The 19,165-nt window shown below is 30.7% G+C and overlaps 2 protein-coding genes across 3 annotated transcripts; one reads left to right on the top strand and one right to left on the bottom strand.

The window, feature by feature from the left end:
- Positions 1-1,771: 1,771 nt before the first annotated feature.
- On the bottom strand, positions 1,772-13,687 carry LOC143068494 (uncharacterized). 2 transcript variants are annotated; one of them, XM_076242599.1, is made up of 9 exons: positions 13,561-13,687; positions 11,152-11,824; positions 9,885-10,574; positions 8,650-8,774; positions 8,031-8,136; positions 7,293-7,497; positions 6,311-6,491; positions 5,683-5,855; positions 1,772-3,480 (listed from the first exon to the last, which is right to left on the bottom strand). In XM_076242599.1, the coding sequence occupies exons 1-9, from the start codon at positions 13,590-13,592 to the stop codon at positions 3,194-3,196; spliced, it is 2,472 nt and encodes an 823-aa protein (XP_076098714.1). In that variant the 5' UTR covers positions 13,593-13,687; the 3' UTR covers positions 1,772-3,193. The 2 variants fall into 2 exon arrangements, with proteins under 2 accessions (XP_076098714.1, XP_076098723.1); XM_076242608.1 differs by lacking the exon at positions 13,561-13,687 and adding an exon at positions 13,398-13,529.
- On the top strand, positions 13,616-18,877 carry LOC143068505 (ATP-dependent Clp protease proteolytic subunit-like). Its single transcript, XM_076242619.1, has 6 exons — positions 13,616-13,763; positions 15,407-15,577; positions 16,086-16,182; positions 17,464-17,651; positions 17,940-18,045; positions 18,536-18,877. The coding sequence occupies exons 1-6, from the start codon at positions 13,740-13,742 to the stop codon at positions 18,643-18,645; spliced, it is 696 nt and encodes a 231-aa protein (XP_076098734.1). The 5' UTR covers positions 13,616-13,739; the 3' UTR covers positions 18,646-18,877.
- Positions 18,878-19,165: the final 288 nt, after the last annotated feature.

Below are 19,165 nucleotides of genomic sequence, written 5' to 3'. Positions count from 1 at the left end.
ATATGTAATAGCTGTAATATAATAATATACTGATAACAGCATATCCTTGGAAAATACCCAACTTATATAAATAATATTATACAGCTTGAATACATCATCTGGTAATGGACTTCTGGTTGTAGGGATAAGCCACGGGACGAGGGAACTTTCTCATGCTTTTGTGATATATCATATTTATAGAACCTTTTATAGCTGACAATATGTATGCAGTAAGGGGTTTGCTCATTGTTTAATGATTTAAGGTAACCAATAGTTGTTAAAACCAAGGTCATTTAGACTAAGGTGGATAGTTGTGGCATTGCATGGCAATCATACCACATCTCCTTATTTCTATATGTAAGGTTGAAAAATTAACATGATACTTCAGATACATTTGTACATTGGAGTTGAACTATAAATTTGCCTGGATTACTAAAAGTTTGTATATACACACACTTTGATTTTTATTGTGCTCTGTAGATGTGAATAGCACAGACTTCACACATTTTTTTAACTTTGACTAAGTTACCTGCTATTGCTTATATCTAAATACTACCCATTACATACTTTTTAAAATGCACCTTTGCACAGGTTTATAGACAATAATCTTTCTTATAGGTTCAAATATGTATATTTGGATATAAAACTAAGCCATGTTCAATCAGCATTAAAACAAGGTCCTTGTGATCTAAGTTTGTCCTTATGATTACCTGCTGTCCATGATATATTATTTTTTTCTATACATATCAAGTGTTTTTGAAAAGTTGACAAAATCCAGTATTTTTTGTATGAAGTGGTAAGCATATTAAATGTAACATCATTACTATATGTCAAGTTATGGGATGATTAATTAGAAGCTAACAACACATTATATATTAGGAATGAATCATCAGTTATGATTTTGAACATTTTTAGAAAGCTACATTAGCTATCTAATGACAGTCACATGCAATTATTATAGATGGTCTGTATCTTTTAAATTGTTAATAAAGACATACTTGTATTGTGTATACGTTTACCATCAAATCTCATAAAAAATGTCTTTGAGAGCGTCCTTTTGGTATGTTATTATCATTTGACAATGCATATAGTGATCTGTCCCTACTAGCTATATGGTCATGTTTTTTGTTCATTCATTGGACCATAGCTTATTGGCATTGTAACAGGAAAATTTCATATTTGGATTCAAAGTGGAGAGTAAAATGTACCACGGTAATGTTTGTCAAGTATGAATTAATGATACCTATTTTACTACACCTGATGTGCATTTCAAAAATGTCTCTACAGTGTTGTGTGGGAGGCCAAAATGACAGAAAAACCAAGACTTATACAAATGTTAAAGAGTTGATCAACCAAAAAAGACCTAGAATTATATAATTAAATCCAGATAAAGGAATGAAGAGTTTTGCAGGAGGGAGATATATTTCTAAATTTTCAATGATTTCCGTGAATTAAAATTATTGCACTGGAGAAAATTAACAGTAATTGGAATCCTTATCCTTATCCTAAGTTAACTGTAATAATTAAAGTATAATGTATCAGATTATTCCTTTTGATGACCCTATAACCATTTGACCTTGTCACAAGGTGTAAGCTCTTGTGGTTTATTTTTGAGGACCATTAAGTCCATGTGAAGATGGAGAACATCATGAAAAGAAGTATTCCTTTGGCTTATATTAGCTATTATACTATTCGTTCATCGTATGAGATTTATACTGCACTTCCAACCAATATCTCATTTAATTCTTTAAAAATTATTTTCATTCCATTAACTAAATCAAAAAGCATCAAATCAATGTATTTCTTTACCTTTATTTTAGTAAATTAAAAGAAACACAGTTACATTTTCAATGAAAGTGTGTTTAAAGTAATACAATTTTTGCTGAATGTAGGTACATTTGTACAAGAATATTCCACTGTGCATGCTTTTCCAATTTACCTATACTTTTACTGTTAAAAACCAACATAACTTGAAAGGTTGTTTTCCCTTAACACGATCACTGGTACAGGGAAAGCATTCATTATAAGTCCTGAATGTGAAATTAACAAAATACATTTAAAGTACATATATATTTCATATGTGCAAAAATATAATACAGTGATGCTAAATCTGACCTTTATATTGATACCCTTAATATTTGGCAGTATAAAGCTTTTCACAGTGAAAGTCCATTTTTGACCAACCTATTACTGGTATTATAAAACTTAATCAATTATAACAATACCAATGTGAAGACAAATTTGAACAATGTAACTGGTTATTATCAATACTGTGGATCAATATATAAACAGTAATCAAATCATATTTACAACTTTACTGAAAATCAAAATATCAGTAAGTAAAAATAAAACAAAAACCTTAACAATACCAACAAACTGACAATGATTCTTTATAAATATCATAGAATAAAAATAAATATGGATTATATATGATCATATATGTATATCACAGAATGCTTTCCACTAATACTACTTAAAGTCAGTACTGGCATCTTATACCAATAGAATATCTACAAAATATTTCAGTCATCTATGTTTGTTAAATTTTATAATGACCAAGAAATGGAAATGAAGTAATAAAGAAAAAAAAAACCTAAAAAAAACATGACTTTATCAATTTCAGAGACTACACTCCCAGTATAAATCATGCTCATAGTATTTTTAAATTATGGTGAATTAATTTTTTTTTAATCATGTTTGTAATTCAAATAAACTTTGTAGAAAAAAAAATCGATTTTTCCCCCATAGTTTTCACATATATATTGTATCATCATCTCATACTAAAGTTACCTCGATAGATGGAACTATAATTTGAGTGAAAAAGAAAATTATCAATGATAAAGTCTTGTAAAATTGCATGCATATAAAAAAAATAATGAATTAAAAATATTATGCTAATTTTTCTTATAGAAATATCAGTAGAAATTATGATTGTTTAAAATTTGCTTATAGATAGAAAACATTAATGTTCAATTCAGAATAATTTGGTTCACAATCAATTTAAATTATAGTACAAATATTTTTGTTATTATAAATACATATAGTATCATACAAATATAAACCAAAAATATCATATTTTCAAGAAGTTTGACACAAATGATGGACAGGATGTCAAAATATACAATAAAATATCATTTTCACAGATCATCACATAGAGGAACACAGAAGTTATACACAGTCAACATAACCATTAAGGCTGAAAATACAAATCAAACTATGACTTGTCTTCTCCAACTGCCACCACTCTCTTAGCAAAGTCCAAAACTTTTTTGGTACGTTTTTCCCAAACATTGAAGTTATCTAAGAATTTTGAGAAAGGTTCTGGTTTGGAGGTCAGATCTTCCATTGTGATCTGTTTGTCATAAACAGGATTGTCTCGTAGCCATTGTGACAGCTGAATCTGGAACTCATCAGCCTCTTTGTTCTGATTCAGGGACTGTAGTGTGTTGATCAGGTGATCATAACAAACATGGACCCACTTCAGGTATACACCAGATGAATCTAAAATGGCAAAGTATCATTCATTAATTTATGCATCAGTAAATAGAACTATCTTTATTGTTTGGCCTAATCACAATGAATATAATAAAATTGAGAATGGAAATGGGGAATGTGTCAAAGAGACAACAACCCGACCAAATAAAAAACAACAACAGCAGAGGGTCACCAACAGGTCTTCAATGTAGCGAGAAATTCCCGCACCCGGAGGCGTCCTTCAGCTGGCCCCTAAACAAATATATACTAGTCCAGTGATAATGAACGCCATACTAATTTCCAAATTGTACACAAGAAACTAAAATTAAAATAATACAAGACTAACAAAGGCCAGAGGCTCCTGACTTGGGACAGGCGCAAAAATGCGGCGGGGTTAAACATGTTTGTGAGATCTCAACCCTCCCCCTATACCTCTAACCAATGTAGTAAAGTAAACGCATAACAATACGCACATTAAAATTCAGTTCAAGAGAAATCCGAGTCTGATGTCAGAAGATGTAACCAAAGAAAATAAACAAAATGACAATAATACATAAATAACAACAGACTACTAGCAGTTAACTGACATGCCAGCTCCAGACTTCAATTAAACTGACTGAAAGATTATGATTTCATCATATGAACATCAGGCACAATCCTTCCCGTTAGGGGTTTAGTATCATACCATCATAACATATATGAGAAGAACATAACCCGTGTCATGCCAACAACTGTATTTTAGAATAAATGTGTTTAGTTCCGATGCAAAGACCTTATCAGTGACTCAATATTAACGCCAAAATATGCAATCTTTAATGACTTGACAACAGTATCGTAATTATATCCCTTCTTAATAAGTCTATTCAAAGGTTTTGTAAGTTTCTGAGGTGAATACTGACACCTTTGTGCTTTATAAAGAATATTACCATAAAAAATTGGATGTGAAATACCTGAACGTATTAGAAGTTTGCATGTTGAGCTATATTTACGAATGATGTCTTTATACCGATGATAAAATTTAGTAAATGTTTTGACTAGTTTGTGATATCGAAAACCCTGGTGTAATAATTTTTCAGTAATACATAAATTTCTCTCATTAAAATCGAAAACATTGTTACATACACGAGCGAATCGTACAAGTTGAGATATATAAACACCGTAAGATGGTGACAAGGGAACGTCACCATCTAAAAACGGATAATTAACGATAGGAAATGAAAAATCATCCCTTTTATCATAAATTTTAGTATTCAGCTTTCCATTAGTGATATAGATATCAAGATCAAGAAAAGGGCAGTGGTCATTGTTAGTATTAGCTTTATTTAAAGTAAGTTCAACAGGATAAATTTCATTAATATACATACTGAAGTCGTCATTATTGAGAGCCAAAATATCATCCAAATATCTAAAAGTATTATTAAATTTGTTTATCAGATGTTGTTTCGATGGGTCTTTGCTTATTTTTGTCATAAATTGTAACTCATAACAATACAAAAACAGGTCCGCAATAAGTGGTGCACAGTTAGTCCCCATTGGAATTCCGATAATCTGACGATATACGGAAAACCTTTATTAATAGAAAACTCTGAAAATTCTTACATTAAAATTTCACAGGTTAAGAGGTAACATGAAAGAGACCTACAAGGAAACAACAGAAGTATAATACCAAACTGTAAGATTAGCAGAAAATTTATTTATGCGTCACACAAAGATCCCAACAATAGGAAACTCAATGAAATTGGTAAAAAATTAAACCAGACTTGATATTAAAAAAAATTACTTCACAAACTGAGTGGCAGAAGTTTGGAATAGACTACTAGATAGAGTTGTGACAGTAAAGAAAGTGAATACTTTTGAACATAGTCCAGACAAACTCTTAACAAAAACACCCAGTGCTATGAACTTAAGTTACCACTGACTACACAAGATAAGCACAAGTGTAATTAGTGAAGATGAAATTGAAACAAATATTGAGGAGCAAAATGAACTCCTGCATTTGGAAAAGTTATTGTTCTGTGTATATTTTGTTTTATAATCACTTTATATGTGAAAAGATTATTCATTGTATCTAGTACACTTAAACTCCAAATTTGGTCTCACATTATTTTTTTTTTTTAAAAGTAATTGAGTATTTCAAACTATATGTTTGATAAACCTCAACTAAATCTAGACTTTTACATAAAAACAAACTAACAGGGATGCATGTTATATGCTGGGTACATTACTTACCAACATGTGTAACAACATGACTGAATAAATTAACAGCTTCCTTTGGTTTATTGAAGATTTTGTGTAATGTTGCTAGTGTAGCCATTGCCAAGAGGAGATAATTGCTGTTCTCTGGTTGACAAAGCTTCATGTAGATGATAGCTCTATGTAATAGTTCATCAGCCTCTTCTACCCTGTTGGTAAAAAAAAGACATTTAGTTTTATTGGTGTTTCTTATATGTCTTATATCTATTGTATCAAAATTATCTCATAGAATACAAATATTCCCAATTATAAAGAAAAATAGGGGAGACTATTTGCACTTTTGAACATGAAATGGATTATAAACTTTATAGAAAGAAATATTAATTATAACAAAGTTTAAGCATAAATCTCTTCATGATAAATATGTAAACTTGATTAGATTGGACTGTTTCTTTAAAAATTCCACTATTTTCATCTTTTGGCAAAATATACAATAGTTTTATAAGAGGATATGCCTTTAACAATATTGATTGGCCAAAAGTCTTTTACAAGTAGCAATTTTATTCAAGTTGATATTTAATTGAAACAAAATCAATCTCATGGTGCATGTCATTTACAAAACGTGTGTTAATTTAAATTTAAGGAAAGATAAAAATGTACATACATGTCCATTTTTGATTTAATTTGACCCAGTAGCACACACATTCTAGCTGTACATAAACTTATTTCTGAGTAATGGATAGCCACAATTTCTAAAGCATCAATGGCCTGTGTTTCTGCTAGTCGTAATGTTGAATTCTGTAGGTCTTTAGACGAATGAAGAGCTTTCCATTGTAATGCTGAAGCTATAAATATAATACAATTATGTTTTAAACTCTTTTGAAACAACATATATCATAATATAAATTTATAAGATGTGGTATAAGTGCCAATGAGATAACTCTCCATCCAAGTCGCAATTTGTAAAATTAAACCATCATGGATCAAAGTACGGTCTTCAACACAGAGCCTATGCTCACACAGACCAGCAAGATATCAAGGGCCCCAAAATGACTAGTATAAAACCATTCACAAGGTCCTATTTCCAGAAGCATCTTGAAAACATCTTTTCATTAACAAGTAGTACTTTGATTGATTATTTTCAGCTTAACCCCCAGATCCATTGGCAAATATTTCATGCATATTCAGGACGACAGAAGCAGTAGATCTTTTTTAGTAAGTACATTGCATGATGACATTTCTAGTCTTTCTTCTACCATTTTCTACAAATTTCACCATGCTGACCTATTTATGTGATGAAACAATCACTATAAACTGTACTACAACCAATTTTTTTTTTACAACAGAGAACTGATATTTCATGTTATACTGGAACTGTGATATCAGCACAATCAAATTGAAATGACAGTATATTGATTTGAATAAACAGTCACTGCCCAATTAATTTGTTTGTTAGTTTGATAATGTGTTTTGGTAGAGTTTTATTTATTTCTATGTCATCTTTAATTCCATTTTAATAACAATTTATGTTGGGTTATTCTATATATTAAGTTTTGGCGAAACACCAGACATAGTCATATACCAGTAGAATTCACTCAGAGATTCACATAGCTAAATCTTTTACATTAATAATTTGCATTATTTACCTGATGTGTGTAAAAAGAGGTGTAACATTGGATGTTTGTCTGGCAGTAGACCTCTCGCCATCCTCAGAGCTTCTGTAGCATGGTAATGGTAATCCATGTTGTCAAACTTCTGTACTACAAGTAATGCTTTAGCTAGTGATCTGTGGGCTAGAGCAAGCTGGATTGTCTCACAACCATAGACTATCTTTGCTGTGTCCAATGTATGCTACAAAACAAATAAATTTGAATCATTTTACAATCTGCTTTCTCTCAGACTTATATACATAAAATTGAGAATGGAAATGGGGAATGTGTCAAAGAGACAACAACCCGACCAAATAAAAAACAACAGCAGAGGGTCACCAACAGGTCTTCAATGTAGCGAGAAATTCCCGCACCCGGAGGCGTCCTCCAGCTGGCCCCTAAACAAATATATACTAGTCCAGTGATAATGAACGTAATAATACTTGTCTGTAATAATGGTAAGGAACACATTTAGTACATGCACAGTCTTACAGATACATTTCTATGTTCAATATTTTCTTTGTTATACTTTATTTGTTTGAAATTTTTCCAAAGTAATGTAAAATATATTCAAAAGGCCTCTTCATAACTAATATTTTAATTATTGACAACAAATGTTTGTTTATGTAAAAATGTAAGGATTTTCATTTAAAGAACTATTGCCATTACAACATTTTTGCCATAGTGCAAGTTTTAGGGTATTAATATTTCTGCAATTAACATTATTTCACTTACCTTAGCCACATCTACACCTGGTTGGTCTTGTTTAAATTCACTTGAGAAATGACAAAAGTGAAGTAAGGCTTTGATGTACAGTGGATGTCTACAGCCAAAGTGTTCCCTGTAACGATATACTAGAAATTAAAAATCAAATAAACAAATTTTAAGATATGATAGACGTGTCATTAATATATAATTCAAAAACTATAATTTTAATAATGATGTTTTGATTTTACTTCAGGGTAAGTTCATAATATATAAAATTAGACAAACAAGAAATTTTACACCACAAAACATTTTCTGCCAAATTTTTGTTGATCTTTGTTGGTTATACATTTTGTACCATATGTTACATAATTTTTTAACAGTTTCTCTAAAATTAAGTGTGCTACCAATGTAAAATGTCCACTAAATCATGGACTGCCATAAATACATTTTTTTTTAGATCTATATAAAGTACTTAACATATTTCAACAGTTTAAAATATTTCCATTAAAGTGTAATATACCTCTTTAGCATTTAAACTTTAATTTCACTTGAAACTATAATTCAAGTGACTTAAATTATTTCTTAAACAGAAAGTTTACACAGTAATTTACTTAAATATTTCAGCAAAATTTAGATATTGACTTACTTTGCCTGTTGCACTGCTTCCACAGCCAGAGTTTCTGCACGTTTAATGCTCCATTTGGCAGAGTAAACCATAACAGCTTGACACAATGCATGGACAATGTTGGCTGGATCCTCAGTTTTCACTTCCTAAATAATGAATATAATAGAATCTTATTGTTAAATATACTTTTTTTTGTTAGTCTATATTCAAATATATTAAATGTGAGGCACAAAATGTATTTCTTTCACTTTTGGATTACAGCTTTTGTGAATGGAATCTACTTGTACAATGTAAATAAAAGCACAATAGAATATGAGCACCCATATTGAACATTTTTCAAATTTTCAATTTTCTTATTTAATCAAATTATCCAATGTAAAGTTCTGTTTCTTCTATTCAGTATCATGCGAAAATACATGGAGCCATTGATGACGTTTTTTGTATATTTTTGTCTAACGTATTGATTATGCATCTGGTCAAATAGTCTAACAGAATCTAGTGCTTAGGTTTTTATATTAAGTGATGTTCCTTCAATGCAGGAACAATCATGCACAGATATATATACATGTATTATTAAAGAAAATGGGACAAAAATATATGTATTGCATACATATATCATCTATTATAGATATTATATACCTCTTATATGTATAAATATACTTAATACACCTGGTCAAATGGGAGTTGGTGTCTAAACTAGCACATGCAATGCAATAAGGATACATTATTTGAATACAATGTAAACTCAAAGAAAAGCAGGTAAAAATTGGACCAAAAAAATCAATATGGCAATTAACAAGTTATAAAATGTGCCAACTTTTTAACTTAAAATAATTATTTTTGAAATCATATATGTATTGTGTTTTTTTTAATTTAAATGTGTTGTATCCAAAACAAAAGTTGTAGGCAGAACCATATTCAACTATATATAATATCATGCAAAAGTAAAAATAAAAATAACAAAACTGCTGGATATCCATCTATGTTACCTCTTCACTGAATTCCTAAGTGATTATAAAATAAAACAGAAGTGAAAGTGAACTATTTTATAGAATGATTCCCAAGAAATTTTCTGATTTCTATCACAGTAATTATTTGAGTTATCTCCCCTTTCCTGTTTTAAAAAAATATCTTTTTTACAGTAACATTTTCTATCTTTACACAAACTTGATAAGATTTTAACCTATGAGATAAACTGTCATTATACTATTTCCTTACTTTGTAAAATATTTTCTTACATATTAAATTATATATACCTTCATTGCCTTTTGTATGTAACCAAATGAAGCGTTTGCTGAGCCATATTCCAACATTAAAGTGCTCAACTCAATAAAGTATTCTCCTTTATCAACTAGATCCTGACCAAATGACATCATATCAATTTTCCACATTAATTCATTGGATAAATTGTAGGCCATCTGAACTCCCTGAAAATCATAGTTCATATTGCGGAAATGCATCAGTTTAACTAAACCTTTATATTTTGCCATCCATGTGTCCATGTTTTGTGATTTGTTAAGAACCATCAACAGTACTGTCATAATGACCTCAGCCTGAGTAAAATAACCATACTCAGCTACAAAATCTATCAGATTAAATCCTAACTTCACAGCTTGTTCCATGTTTACTCCTCCCTTGGTTGGCTCCATGTTATTCATAATAGAAGCAAAGGAACTAACAACATCTACCATTAAATTCACATCAGAAAGTTCTAAATTTTTTAAATATTTAAAGTAATAATGGTAATTGTCCTTATCAAAGAGAACTTCATGAACAACATCACACATACACAGTTCAAAACCTTCAGGAAGAAGTTTTCTCCTAGCCATTACTGTAACAAGTTCTAATTTTCTCATTTTTTCTAAGGTTTTGGTTTCTGCAGCAAGCTGTTCTTTATCTTCTAAAGCAGATGACTCCTGCAGCCTTTTGAAATGATCTTCTGGTACCTGTAAAATATTTATTATTTTGTTACTTGTATACATGTACATAGCTATTGCTAAAGATATGTTTAAATCCGCTGCATTTTTTTGCACCTGTCCTAAGTCAGGAACCTTATGTTTAATAGTTGTTGTTTTGATGCGGTTTTTAAAAGTGTTCCTCGTTTCTCGCTTTTTATATAGATTATACCTTTTGTTTTCCTGTTCATTTTTTGGGCCTTTAATAGCTTGCTGTTCAGTGAGAGTCAAAGCTCTGTGTTGAAGACTGTACTTTGACCTTTAATGTTTTTTTTTGCAAAGTGTGACTTGGATGGAGACTTTTCTCATTGGCACTAATACCACATCTTCATATATCTACAAAAATGTATGTACAAAGATTTCCGATATATTTATGGTCAATGAAAGACCTTTCTGTATCTCTATCAAAATTAAGATTTTTTATTTCAAATTGTAATTCATCAAAGCTGGATAAGAATTAACTATCACCTTAATTACTGCCTTTCAAGAAAGGGGAAACACAATCTTAGTTTTAATTGCAATGTATTATGCATGTAACTGTACTGTTACAAATGCAATAACATCTTACCTGTATTAATGATCTAAAGTTATCTGGTGTGGTGACCCATTGTTGAAAGAATCCTTTCACTAGAGTCATGGAGTCCATCTGATCACTACTCCATGGAATCATTTTATCCTCTCTCTCTGGTACTACATCTCGTACTCCTTTCTCTGCTGTATAGTCTTCTTTGGCAGCCATGACAGTCCCTTTGTGTCTCTCACTTTCTAAATTCAAGACATTTTGTGGAATGCTCTTTCTTGGTTCCTTGTCATGAATCATTGGTAATGGTTCGTAATGTGGTAATTTCATAGAAGAGGCGTCCGATCCACTGAAACGTGAGTTCTGGGATGTTGGTCTATGTATGACTGTGTTATCAAGGAATTCAACCATAGCTTTACATCTTTTCTTTACCTCTGGACCCCCTTCAGGGTTCAGTAATGCTTCTCTGAAGCTCTGATACCAATCTTGAATGTGAGTTTTTGATGGAAGTAAATCAACTAGTCTTCGAGCTTTATCTGAGGGTGTTGTGCCCATGTCAATTTTTCTTTGGTCATCTTCATTAATGACACCACAATCTTTGAGGTAGTTAAGAATGTACTCAACCCTCAGCTCCTGGACTATGGCGATCCTGTTGATCCTAAGCCTCATAATGTTCTGCCTATCTTTTCCTGACATGACTACTGGTTCCTCTACTTTAGGCCTAAAATATAATGAATTGTATAATTTATTCAGCAAAATTGGAAACAAATTATTTCTGGAGGCAAGTATAATAATTTACTGAAACAATGCTGTTCATAACAACCATTTTCCACATTTTCAAAGTGACCTTATTTTTATATTTTTGTCATAATGTGCATATAAAGAAACCATTTAGTAACAATATTTCAAGTAGTTTTAAATATCCCATTTTCACAGATGTTTTTTTCTGTTCAATGTTACGTCACATTTGTATTATTTTCAAGGAAGTAATTATATTGCAATATTGCCTTAATATGTAATATCAAAGTGTTATTTGTATTCACAAAAAATTATGTATTCATATTATATGAAAATGTGACTGTCTTACTTTCAAATATGCCATTCCTATATATATATATATATACATACTGTATGTATATTTATGAGAAAAAAGTTGAAAAAAAAATCCACAAAAATTATAAAAAGGATATCTTATCAGGTGTTAATATGGTTTCACTTTTCTTTGGTCTAAAAGTTAGAAACACAATGTATGTGTACAATAAAAGTAATTAAACTGAAGCTACAATTAAATTCAGTGCAAACTTGGACCATGTGTGCATTTTAAAATATATGCTTACATCACCATTAGTGAGAAATCAGTGGCACATATCTTTGCAAGCCAAAGTTAATTGATCAGTTTGAATTTAGGAAGGAACCATATTATATTCACTTCCAAACAAAAGAATTTATCTGACAATGTTAAGTCTGACAGGAGACATTTCTGACAATAAAGCCAACTTTATTCAGCATTAATATTTTGATTGGTCATAACAAGCTTGTTACAACTCCTATACATTTTTTATGTTTTCTATTTGTTTTTTTATGATTTGCATATCTTCAAATACAATATATAAATTCAAAGTGTAGTAAAAATCAGAAGAACCTTGCAATGATTCTGAATTTTAACTTTTATTAGTAAGTCAACCTTTTATCAAAGTTACTGTAAAACTTGACCAATTGACAAAGTAAAGTAATTGAATTTAAACCCTTAAAATTATGGAAAGCCAACGGGGTCAAAATTCTTAATTCGTAACTTGTCAATTCATAACTTGTAACTGTGTAATTTCTAAATTGTTAATTCGTAAATTGTTAATTTGTAACTTGCTACTGTGAAATTCATAATGCTTAATTCGTAAATTGTCAATTTGTAACTTGCACCTTTGTAGTTTCAACATTCTTAATCGGTAAATTGTCAGTTTGTTACTTGTAACTGTGCAATTTCATAATGCTTCATTCGTAAATTGTCGATTTGTAACTTGTATCTTTGTATCAAAATTCAACATTCTTCATTTGTTAATTGTCAATTTGTAAATTGTAGATTTCAAAATTCTTTATTGGTAAATTCGCATTCAAAAAAAATAAAAAATGAAAATATCAGTATAAAAACGTTAAAAATTGAATAAGAATGCGAAGTCATATGTTATAGGACTAAGTACGTACCATGGAGTAGGTCTCCTTTCCTTTCTTAACAAATATCAAACTACTGGTCTGTAATTAATTTAGAAGACTTAAATGAGGAATTGAAATAACCCTACCTTGCACGAATTAACAGACAAGTTTATTATTAGCTTTATTAAGCTTTTTTGCAATCCATGTTCAAAAATGCTTCCCTAGCAACGTGCATCTGACGATCTTGTTTACCCTCCATCGATTGATTTTTACCGTTTACATATTTAATGACATTGTTCAATTACTTACTGTTCTAAAATAAATGTGTTTCTTCTGATCATGTTGTCATTTTATAGTAAATTTCATGTAGTATTGACGAAATGAGGAAAGTTGCAGGTGTTTGTGTCTTACTCGCCTTGCGCAAGAAGTAGAATTACAAGCGAGCATTTCCGGTTGAAGAACGTAGTTGTGCAACGGCAACGCTGAAAATGATGCTCTTACGACACTGCGAGGTTTAATTACTTTTTTTTAGGTCAAAGGGTGGAGGGATTATTGTTCAATTATTTGCAAATGTCTTTATGGCAGATGAAATTGACTTAAGACTTCCAATCTTAGTCTGATCTTACTTACAACCTGAATAATTTATAGTGGATATACATGTATCAGCTGTGTCCTCTTTTATAGAACATTTCCCCCTTACCAAAATTATCTCAGAGACTGCAACTTACTGGGTAACAATATTGACTCTGTTATGACAGCATCTCTCCTATACCAATTTATCTTTCCTTTGTCACGAGTGACTATTAAAGAACTAAAATTACAGAACACCAAGGGTAAACTGGGGTGTAGAAATCTGGTAACCTTGGTCTTCCTCGGATCTGTTCTGGAAATCTCTGAATTCAGTAACGTTAACAAATCAGCAACAGTTACCCAATTCATTAACTGAACCATTAACGAATTCAGTAACTTCAGAATTTTTTAGGTTTTGGCATTTCTTTATAAATAAATAAGAAAATGATAAGGATTTTGGAATATTTGACATTGGTTTTCATCAACCTGTCATATTTGTATATAGATTTTAATTTTACTAGACAGAATTCTAGAAATTTGTCTATAGCTCTGTCTGAAGTTGTTACCAGCATGCCAATTTTTATTTATAAAATAAATGCTAAAAACCAAATAAAAACTGAAGTTACCGAATTTGTTAACGTTACCAAATTCAGAGATTTCAACTATTGCGATAACACCCTTGCCAATGTGGGATGCATGCATTTGTAGTCCTGTTCTATCAGACTTGAGACGTTAAAGGTAAATCCTCAGGCCAAATAAAAAAGTATGTGTGGTTCCAGTTACATCTGAAAAAAAGTTAGGGTAGGTAGGTAGGGATTTTTATTTTTTATTTTATGGTTTTTTTTTACATTGAGTCTATGGGAGCAACATTCTGACTTTAACAGTGCTTAATGAAAAAAGACAATAAAATCTTTAGGGTAGGCTATTTTTGAGGCGAAAAAGTAGGGAAGGTAGGGTTACTGGAACCACACATATATTTTTATTTGGCCTCATGTAAAGAGATCAAGTGTAAAGCTCTCTTCACTTTAAAGTATCCTAATGCAACAATTCTTTCAGGGGTTCATACAATGTAGATGCCTTAATGCTGTATGGCGAATATACATGTATCTCCAATGATATCCAACAAGTCTTTTGTTTCATTGGTAGTTCAAATTTCCCATCTTTCATCACAGGCATCCAAACATTATACTACACCCACTTTTTGTTATAATCTTGAATAGTTTCTCATCTTGATTATGCATGAAATAATTGCCACTGGACATCAAGCAAGCAACTATAAATTGGTCTGTACCCTAGTGTGATGAAGCTTAGCTTAAGGCATTAAGTAATTGTGCATGATGAGATTGAATCCAAATGTTTTCATGGTTAGATAGATACATGTACATGTAAATGTAAACATGTTTTCTTTAAATATTATGCATAGTGTGATACATTTTCTTTAATATTTGTTACAGAGATAAAAAAAAAAGTATTTGTGTCTCTTGTTTATGCAAAGCAACCCCATTGATATACAGAATTATCTGAGAAATTGTGTAACATTGTTTAATTTATGTTAAATATTTCAATTTGTTCATTTTTTTTTCAGAGATTGTTCAAGCATGGGTACTGCATCAAAAGGCTGCTACATAAATCACCAAGTCGCCCATATACAATAGTGGTACCTTCAGTGATAGGGGGGAAATCAACTGATAGAGAAAGAGTCATGGATATATTTTCACGTTTACTGTTAGAGAGAATCATATGTATAAATGGACAGGTACGTATACTCTATGTTATATATGATATTAGAATTTTTCATCATCAGGGAAATTACATTTCTTTAGTTCCCCTTTAATTCTACTCTAGGACATTTATTTAATTATATTAGCTTTTACATGATATATAAAAACTTTAAATATTTGCTAAAATTAATCACAGAAAAGAAACTAACATTCTTTTTAAGATATTTTAATTTCTGTTGTAATAAAACTTAAAAAAAAAACAACCATAGAACAGTTGAAATAAGATATTTATTTTACCTTTTTTTGTGCACTTATGTGTGTATGTTGGGTTGGGGGTCAGCTTTTGAATGAGTCTATATTACTATAATAAAGACAGTAAATTGTACCACCTATTTTTGCTAAGAATAAGATGTATTTTTTTTATAAAGTTTCAAATACTTAAGTATTTTTAACACTAAACACAAACCATTTAGCTATGAAAATGCTTCATTAATAATATTTATATTGTAACATATACATATGATATATATTTATTTTTTACAGATTGATGATCAGATGTCCAGTATTGTTATAGCTCAGTTGCTTTATCTTCAGTCAGAAAGCTGGCGAGATCCTATAAATCTGTATATAAATAGTCCAGGTTAGTTTCACTTGCTTGAATTTTGACATTAATGTAATTTGTAATCTTTTCATCAATATGGGAATTCAAGAAATAAATGTATTAAGCATTTTATTTAGCTTATTTGGCCATGTGGGTCATGTGAGTTAATTTATTGCCAGTTAGGTCCAGTTGCAAAGTAATTAAAACAATCCTCTCCTGAAACCAGTGATCTAAAGGGTATTTAATATAAAGGTTGTGCTTTTCCCACACTAATCAGACATGAACACCACTTCTACAAATAGAACATTAGACTAAATAGCTAATACCTTGAAAATCATGATAGGTAGAAACAAGTGAAACTGCAAGCTTCTGCTCACTGATGATACGTAATACCCCGCAGCCAGTGGATAATTTTAATAGTGTAAAAATATGCAAGTGTTCGGTAAACAGGAAGTTGTTGAGTGTTTAATCTGAAATCGCATCACACAGTATAGCTGACTTGTATAAATCCTGAAACCAAATTTCAGAAATCCTTGTATTGTAGTTCCTGAGAAAAATGTGACCAAAATTTTCAACTTGGTTATCATTTATAAAATAATACAAGTGTCTGGTAAACAGGAAGTTGTCGAGTGATGAATCTGAAAACACATCAAACCCTATAGCAGACTTATATAAACCCTGAAACCAAATTTCAGAAATCCTTATGTTGTAGTTTCTGAGAAAAATATTCAAATTTAACAAGTGAAACTGCAAGCTTCTGATCACTGATGATACCCCCGCCGCAAGTGGGTAATTTTAATAGTGTAAAAATATGCAAGTGTTGGGAAAATCATTTTTTTATACCCCCGCTTTGAAAAAAGGGGGGTATACTGTTTTACCTCTGTCCGTCAGTCTGTCCGTCCCATGAATATTTTTCGTCGCATTTTGCTCAGGAACTACAAAAAAAAAAAATTGATTATAGAAGAGGTTAAAATAAATATCAAAATGCTAGAAAACAATTCAAGAATCAAGATGGTCAATCCATGCTCCTAAGCCTCTTGATTTTAGGAAATTAGAACAATGATTTGTCTTGCATATAACTTAAATCCTTACATCACATCTTAGGTATAACATGTTATGTATGTATAATCTTATGTCTATTTTTCTCTATACTGTATTGTAAACTAATGTTGCTTGTGTGTTTGCTCCTACCATGAGACTAATTTGAATAATTTTGGTATCATATTAAATAGTAATATTTCAAGGGTTGCCTGTTGTATTGTGCCTTTGAAAAATATTTGTACAACACTGTTTTATAATATACTGTAAATATGTCCCTAGGTGGTGTGGTGACAGCAGGATTGGCTATATACGACACAATGCAATACATTGATACCCCTATTTCAACATGGTGCATAGGACAGGCCTGTAGTGCAGCATCATTATTACTGACAGCTGGTACTGAGGGAATGAGACGTGCATTACCTAACTCTAGAATTATGATCCATCAGCCTAGCGGATCTGCAGGGGTAGGTCTTATAATGCAACAGTAATTAATAAGTGTATAAGGTCACATTGAAATCAGGTCCTTATGAAATAAATCCCACATATTTACTATTTAAACATTATCATAAACAGTGGTAATTGACTTAGGGGAATTATTTTGAATAAAAGAAATATATAGCAAAAAATCAAGGAGTCAGCAACCTGGTGTCAATAATGTATAGAAGAATTATTAATTTGAAAAGATGTTGGCAGCTCTAGCAATTGTCTAAGCGATTGATGTTTCATATTATGATATTTTATTGTTTTTTCAGGGTTCAGTAACTGATATTCAGATTAAAGCAGAAGAGATGCTGAAAATGAAGAGACAAGTTAATGACCTGTATGTAAGACATACCAAGAGGCCACTCTGTGAAATAGGTACGAATTGTTATCTATGTATAGACACGGGTAGCAAAACCCATGGTTTTTCATGTGACTACTTGATTTATCATACTTTAACCCTCATTTCTCAATAATTGATATCACGATATTTTATTACTGTGACTTGATTGTTAGTGTTCCTCTCCAATATTTGCAGCTCTTTCAAAATCTGCCCCAATTGCAACTTTTATCAAAACAAACTGTTCACTGGAAAAAAATAATTACCAAGCAGTTGTATATTCTTGGAACTGCATTATGAAAATTAAAGCATAAACATACGCATTGTTTTAAAAAAAAAAATGCAAGCAGGGCTCTTGGTGACATTCTCTCTATTATCTGTGCATGTGTATAACAAGTCAATGGAGTCAATTAAATATATATCAAGCCAATCAATACATTATTATCAAACTATGGACATTACTGTATTGACTAGTAAATGGTGTTGCATTATTTGTGTGTAATTGTTTTGTGTATTTTTGCTTTGCAGAAAATTTATTAGAAAGAGACAAGTATATGAGCCCAATAGAAGCTAAAGAATTTGGATTAATAGATGAAGTCATAGAAAAGCCTCCAGCAGAAAAATCATCAAATTCATGACATTACTTACAATATATAAAATGTAGAAACGCATAAAGAAAGTCATCTATTGTGATGTATATGCAATATACAAATAGTAATTTTTAAAATGTTTGCTGTGCAAAAAATGAACCCATTTCACAGGAAACTAAAAAAAAATGCATTTAAAAGTTGAACTATATATTTATTTTGAATTTATTGTTGATAAAAGTTGTTAAAATATCTTAAATTAAATTTTTTATTTCAAGCATTATTTATTTTGTTTTTTTGATTTGTCATTAGATACCTTATTGTTTTGTGGACCAGCTGCAAAGGGTATGTCCTTTTTATTCTGAGAAACTTGCATCATTCAGTATCTACATTTCAATGTGTTGGTAAACTCTGATTAAAACCATATCTTCATTTATTCTTGTATACTAATGTCATTTGAAGACGATAATTATATAGTTAAATTGTTTTGACCACAGTAGTTATCTTTTTGCCCCTGCAGTGGTGGAGACAATTTTAAGTTTAACTCTTGTGCTTCTGTCTGTCTGTACAT

Source organism: Mytilus galloprovincialis, chromosome 1 (assembly GCF_965363235.1).
Source record: "Mytilus galloprovincialis chromosome 1, xbMytGall1.hap1.1, whole genome shotgun sequence".
Taxonomy (NCBI): Eukaryota; Metazoa; Mollusca; class Bivalvia; order Mytilida; family Mytilidae; genus Mytilus; species Mytilus galloprovincialis.
Note: the sequence above shows the minus strand (reverse complement) of the source record. Positions and strands in the feature narration are given on the sequence as shown.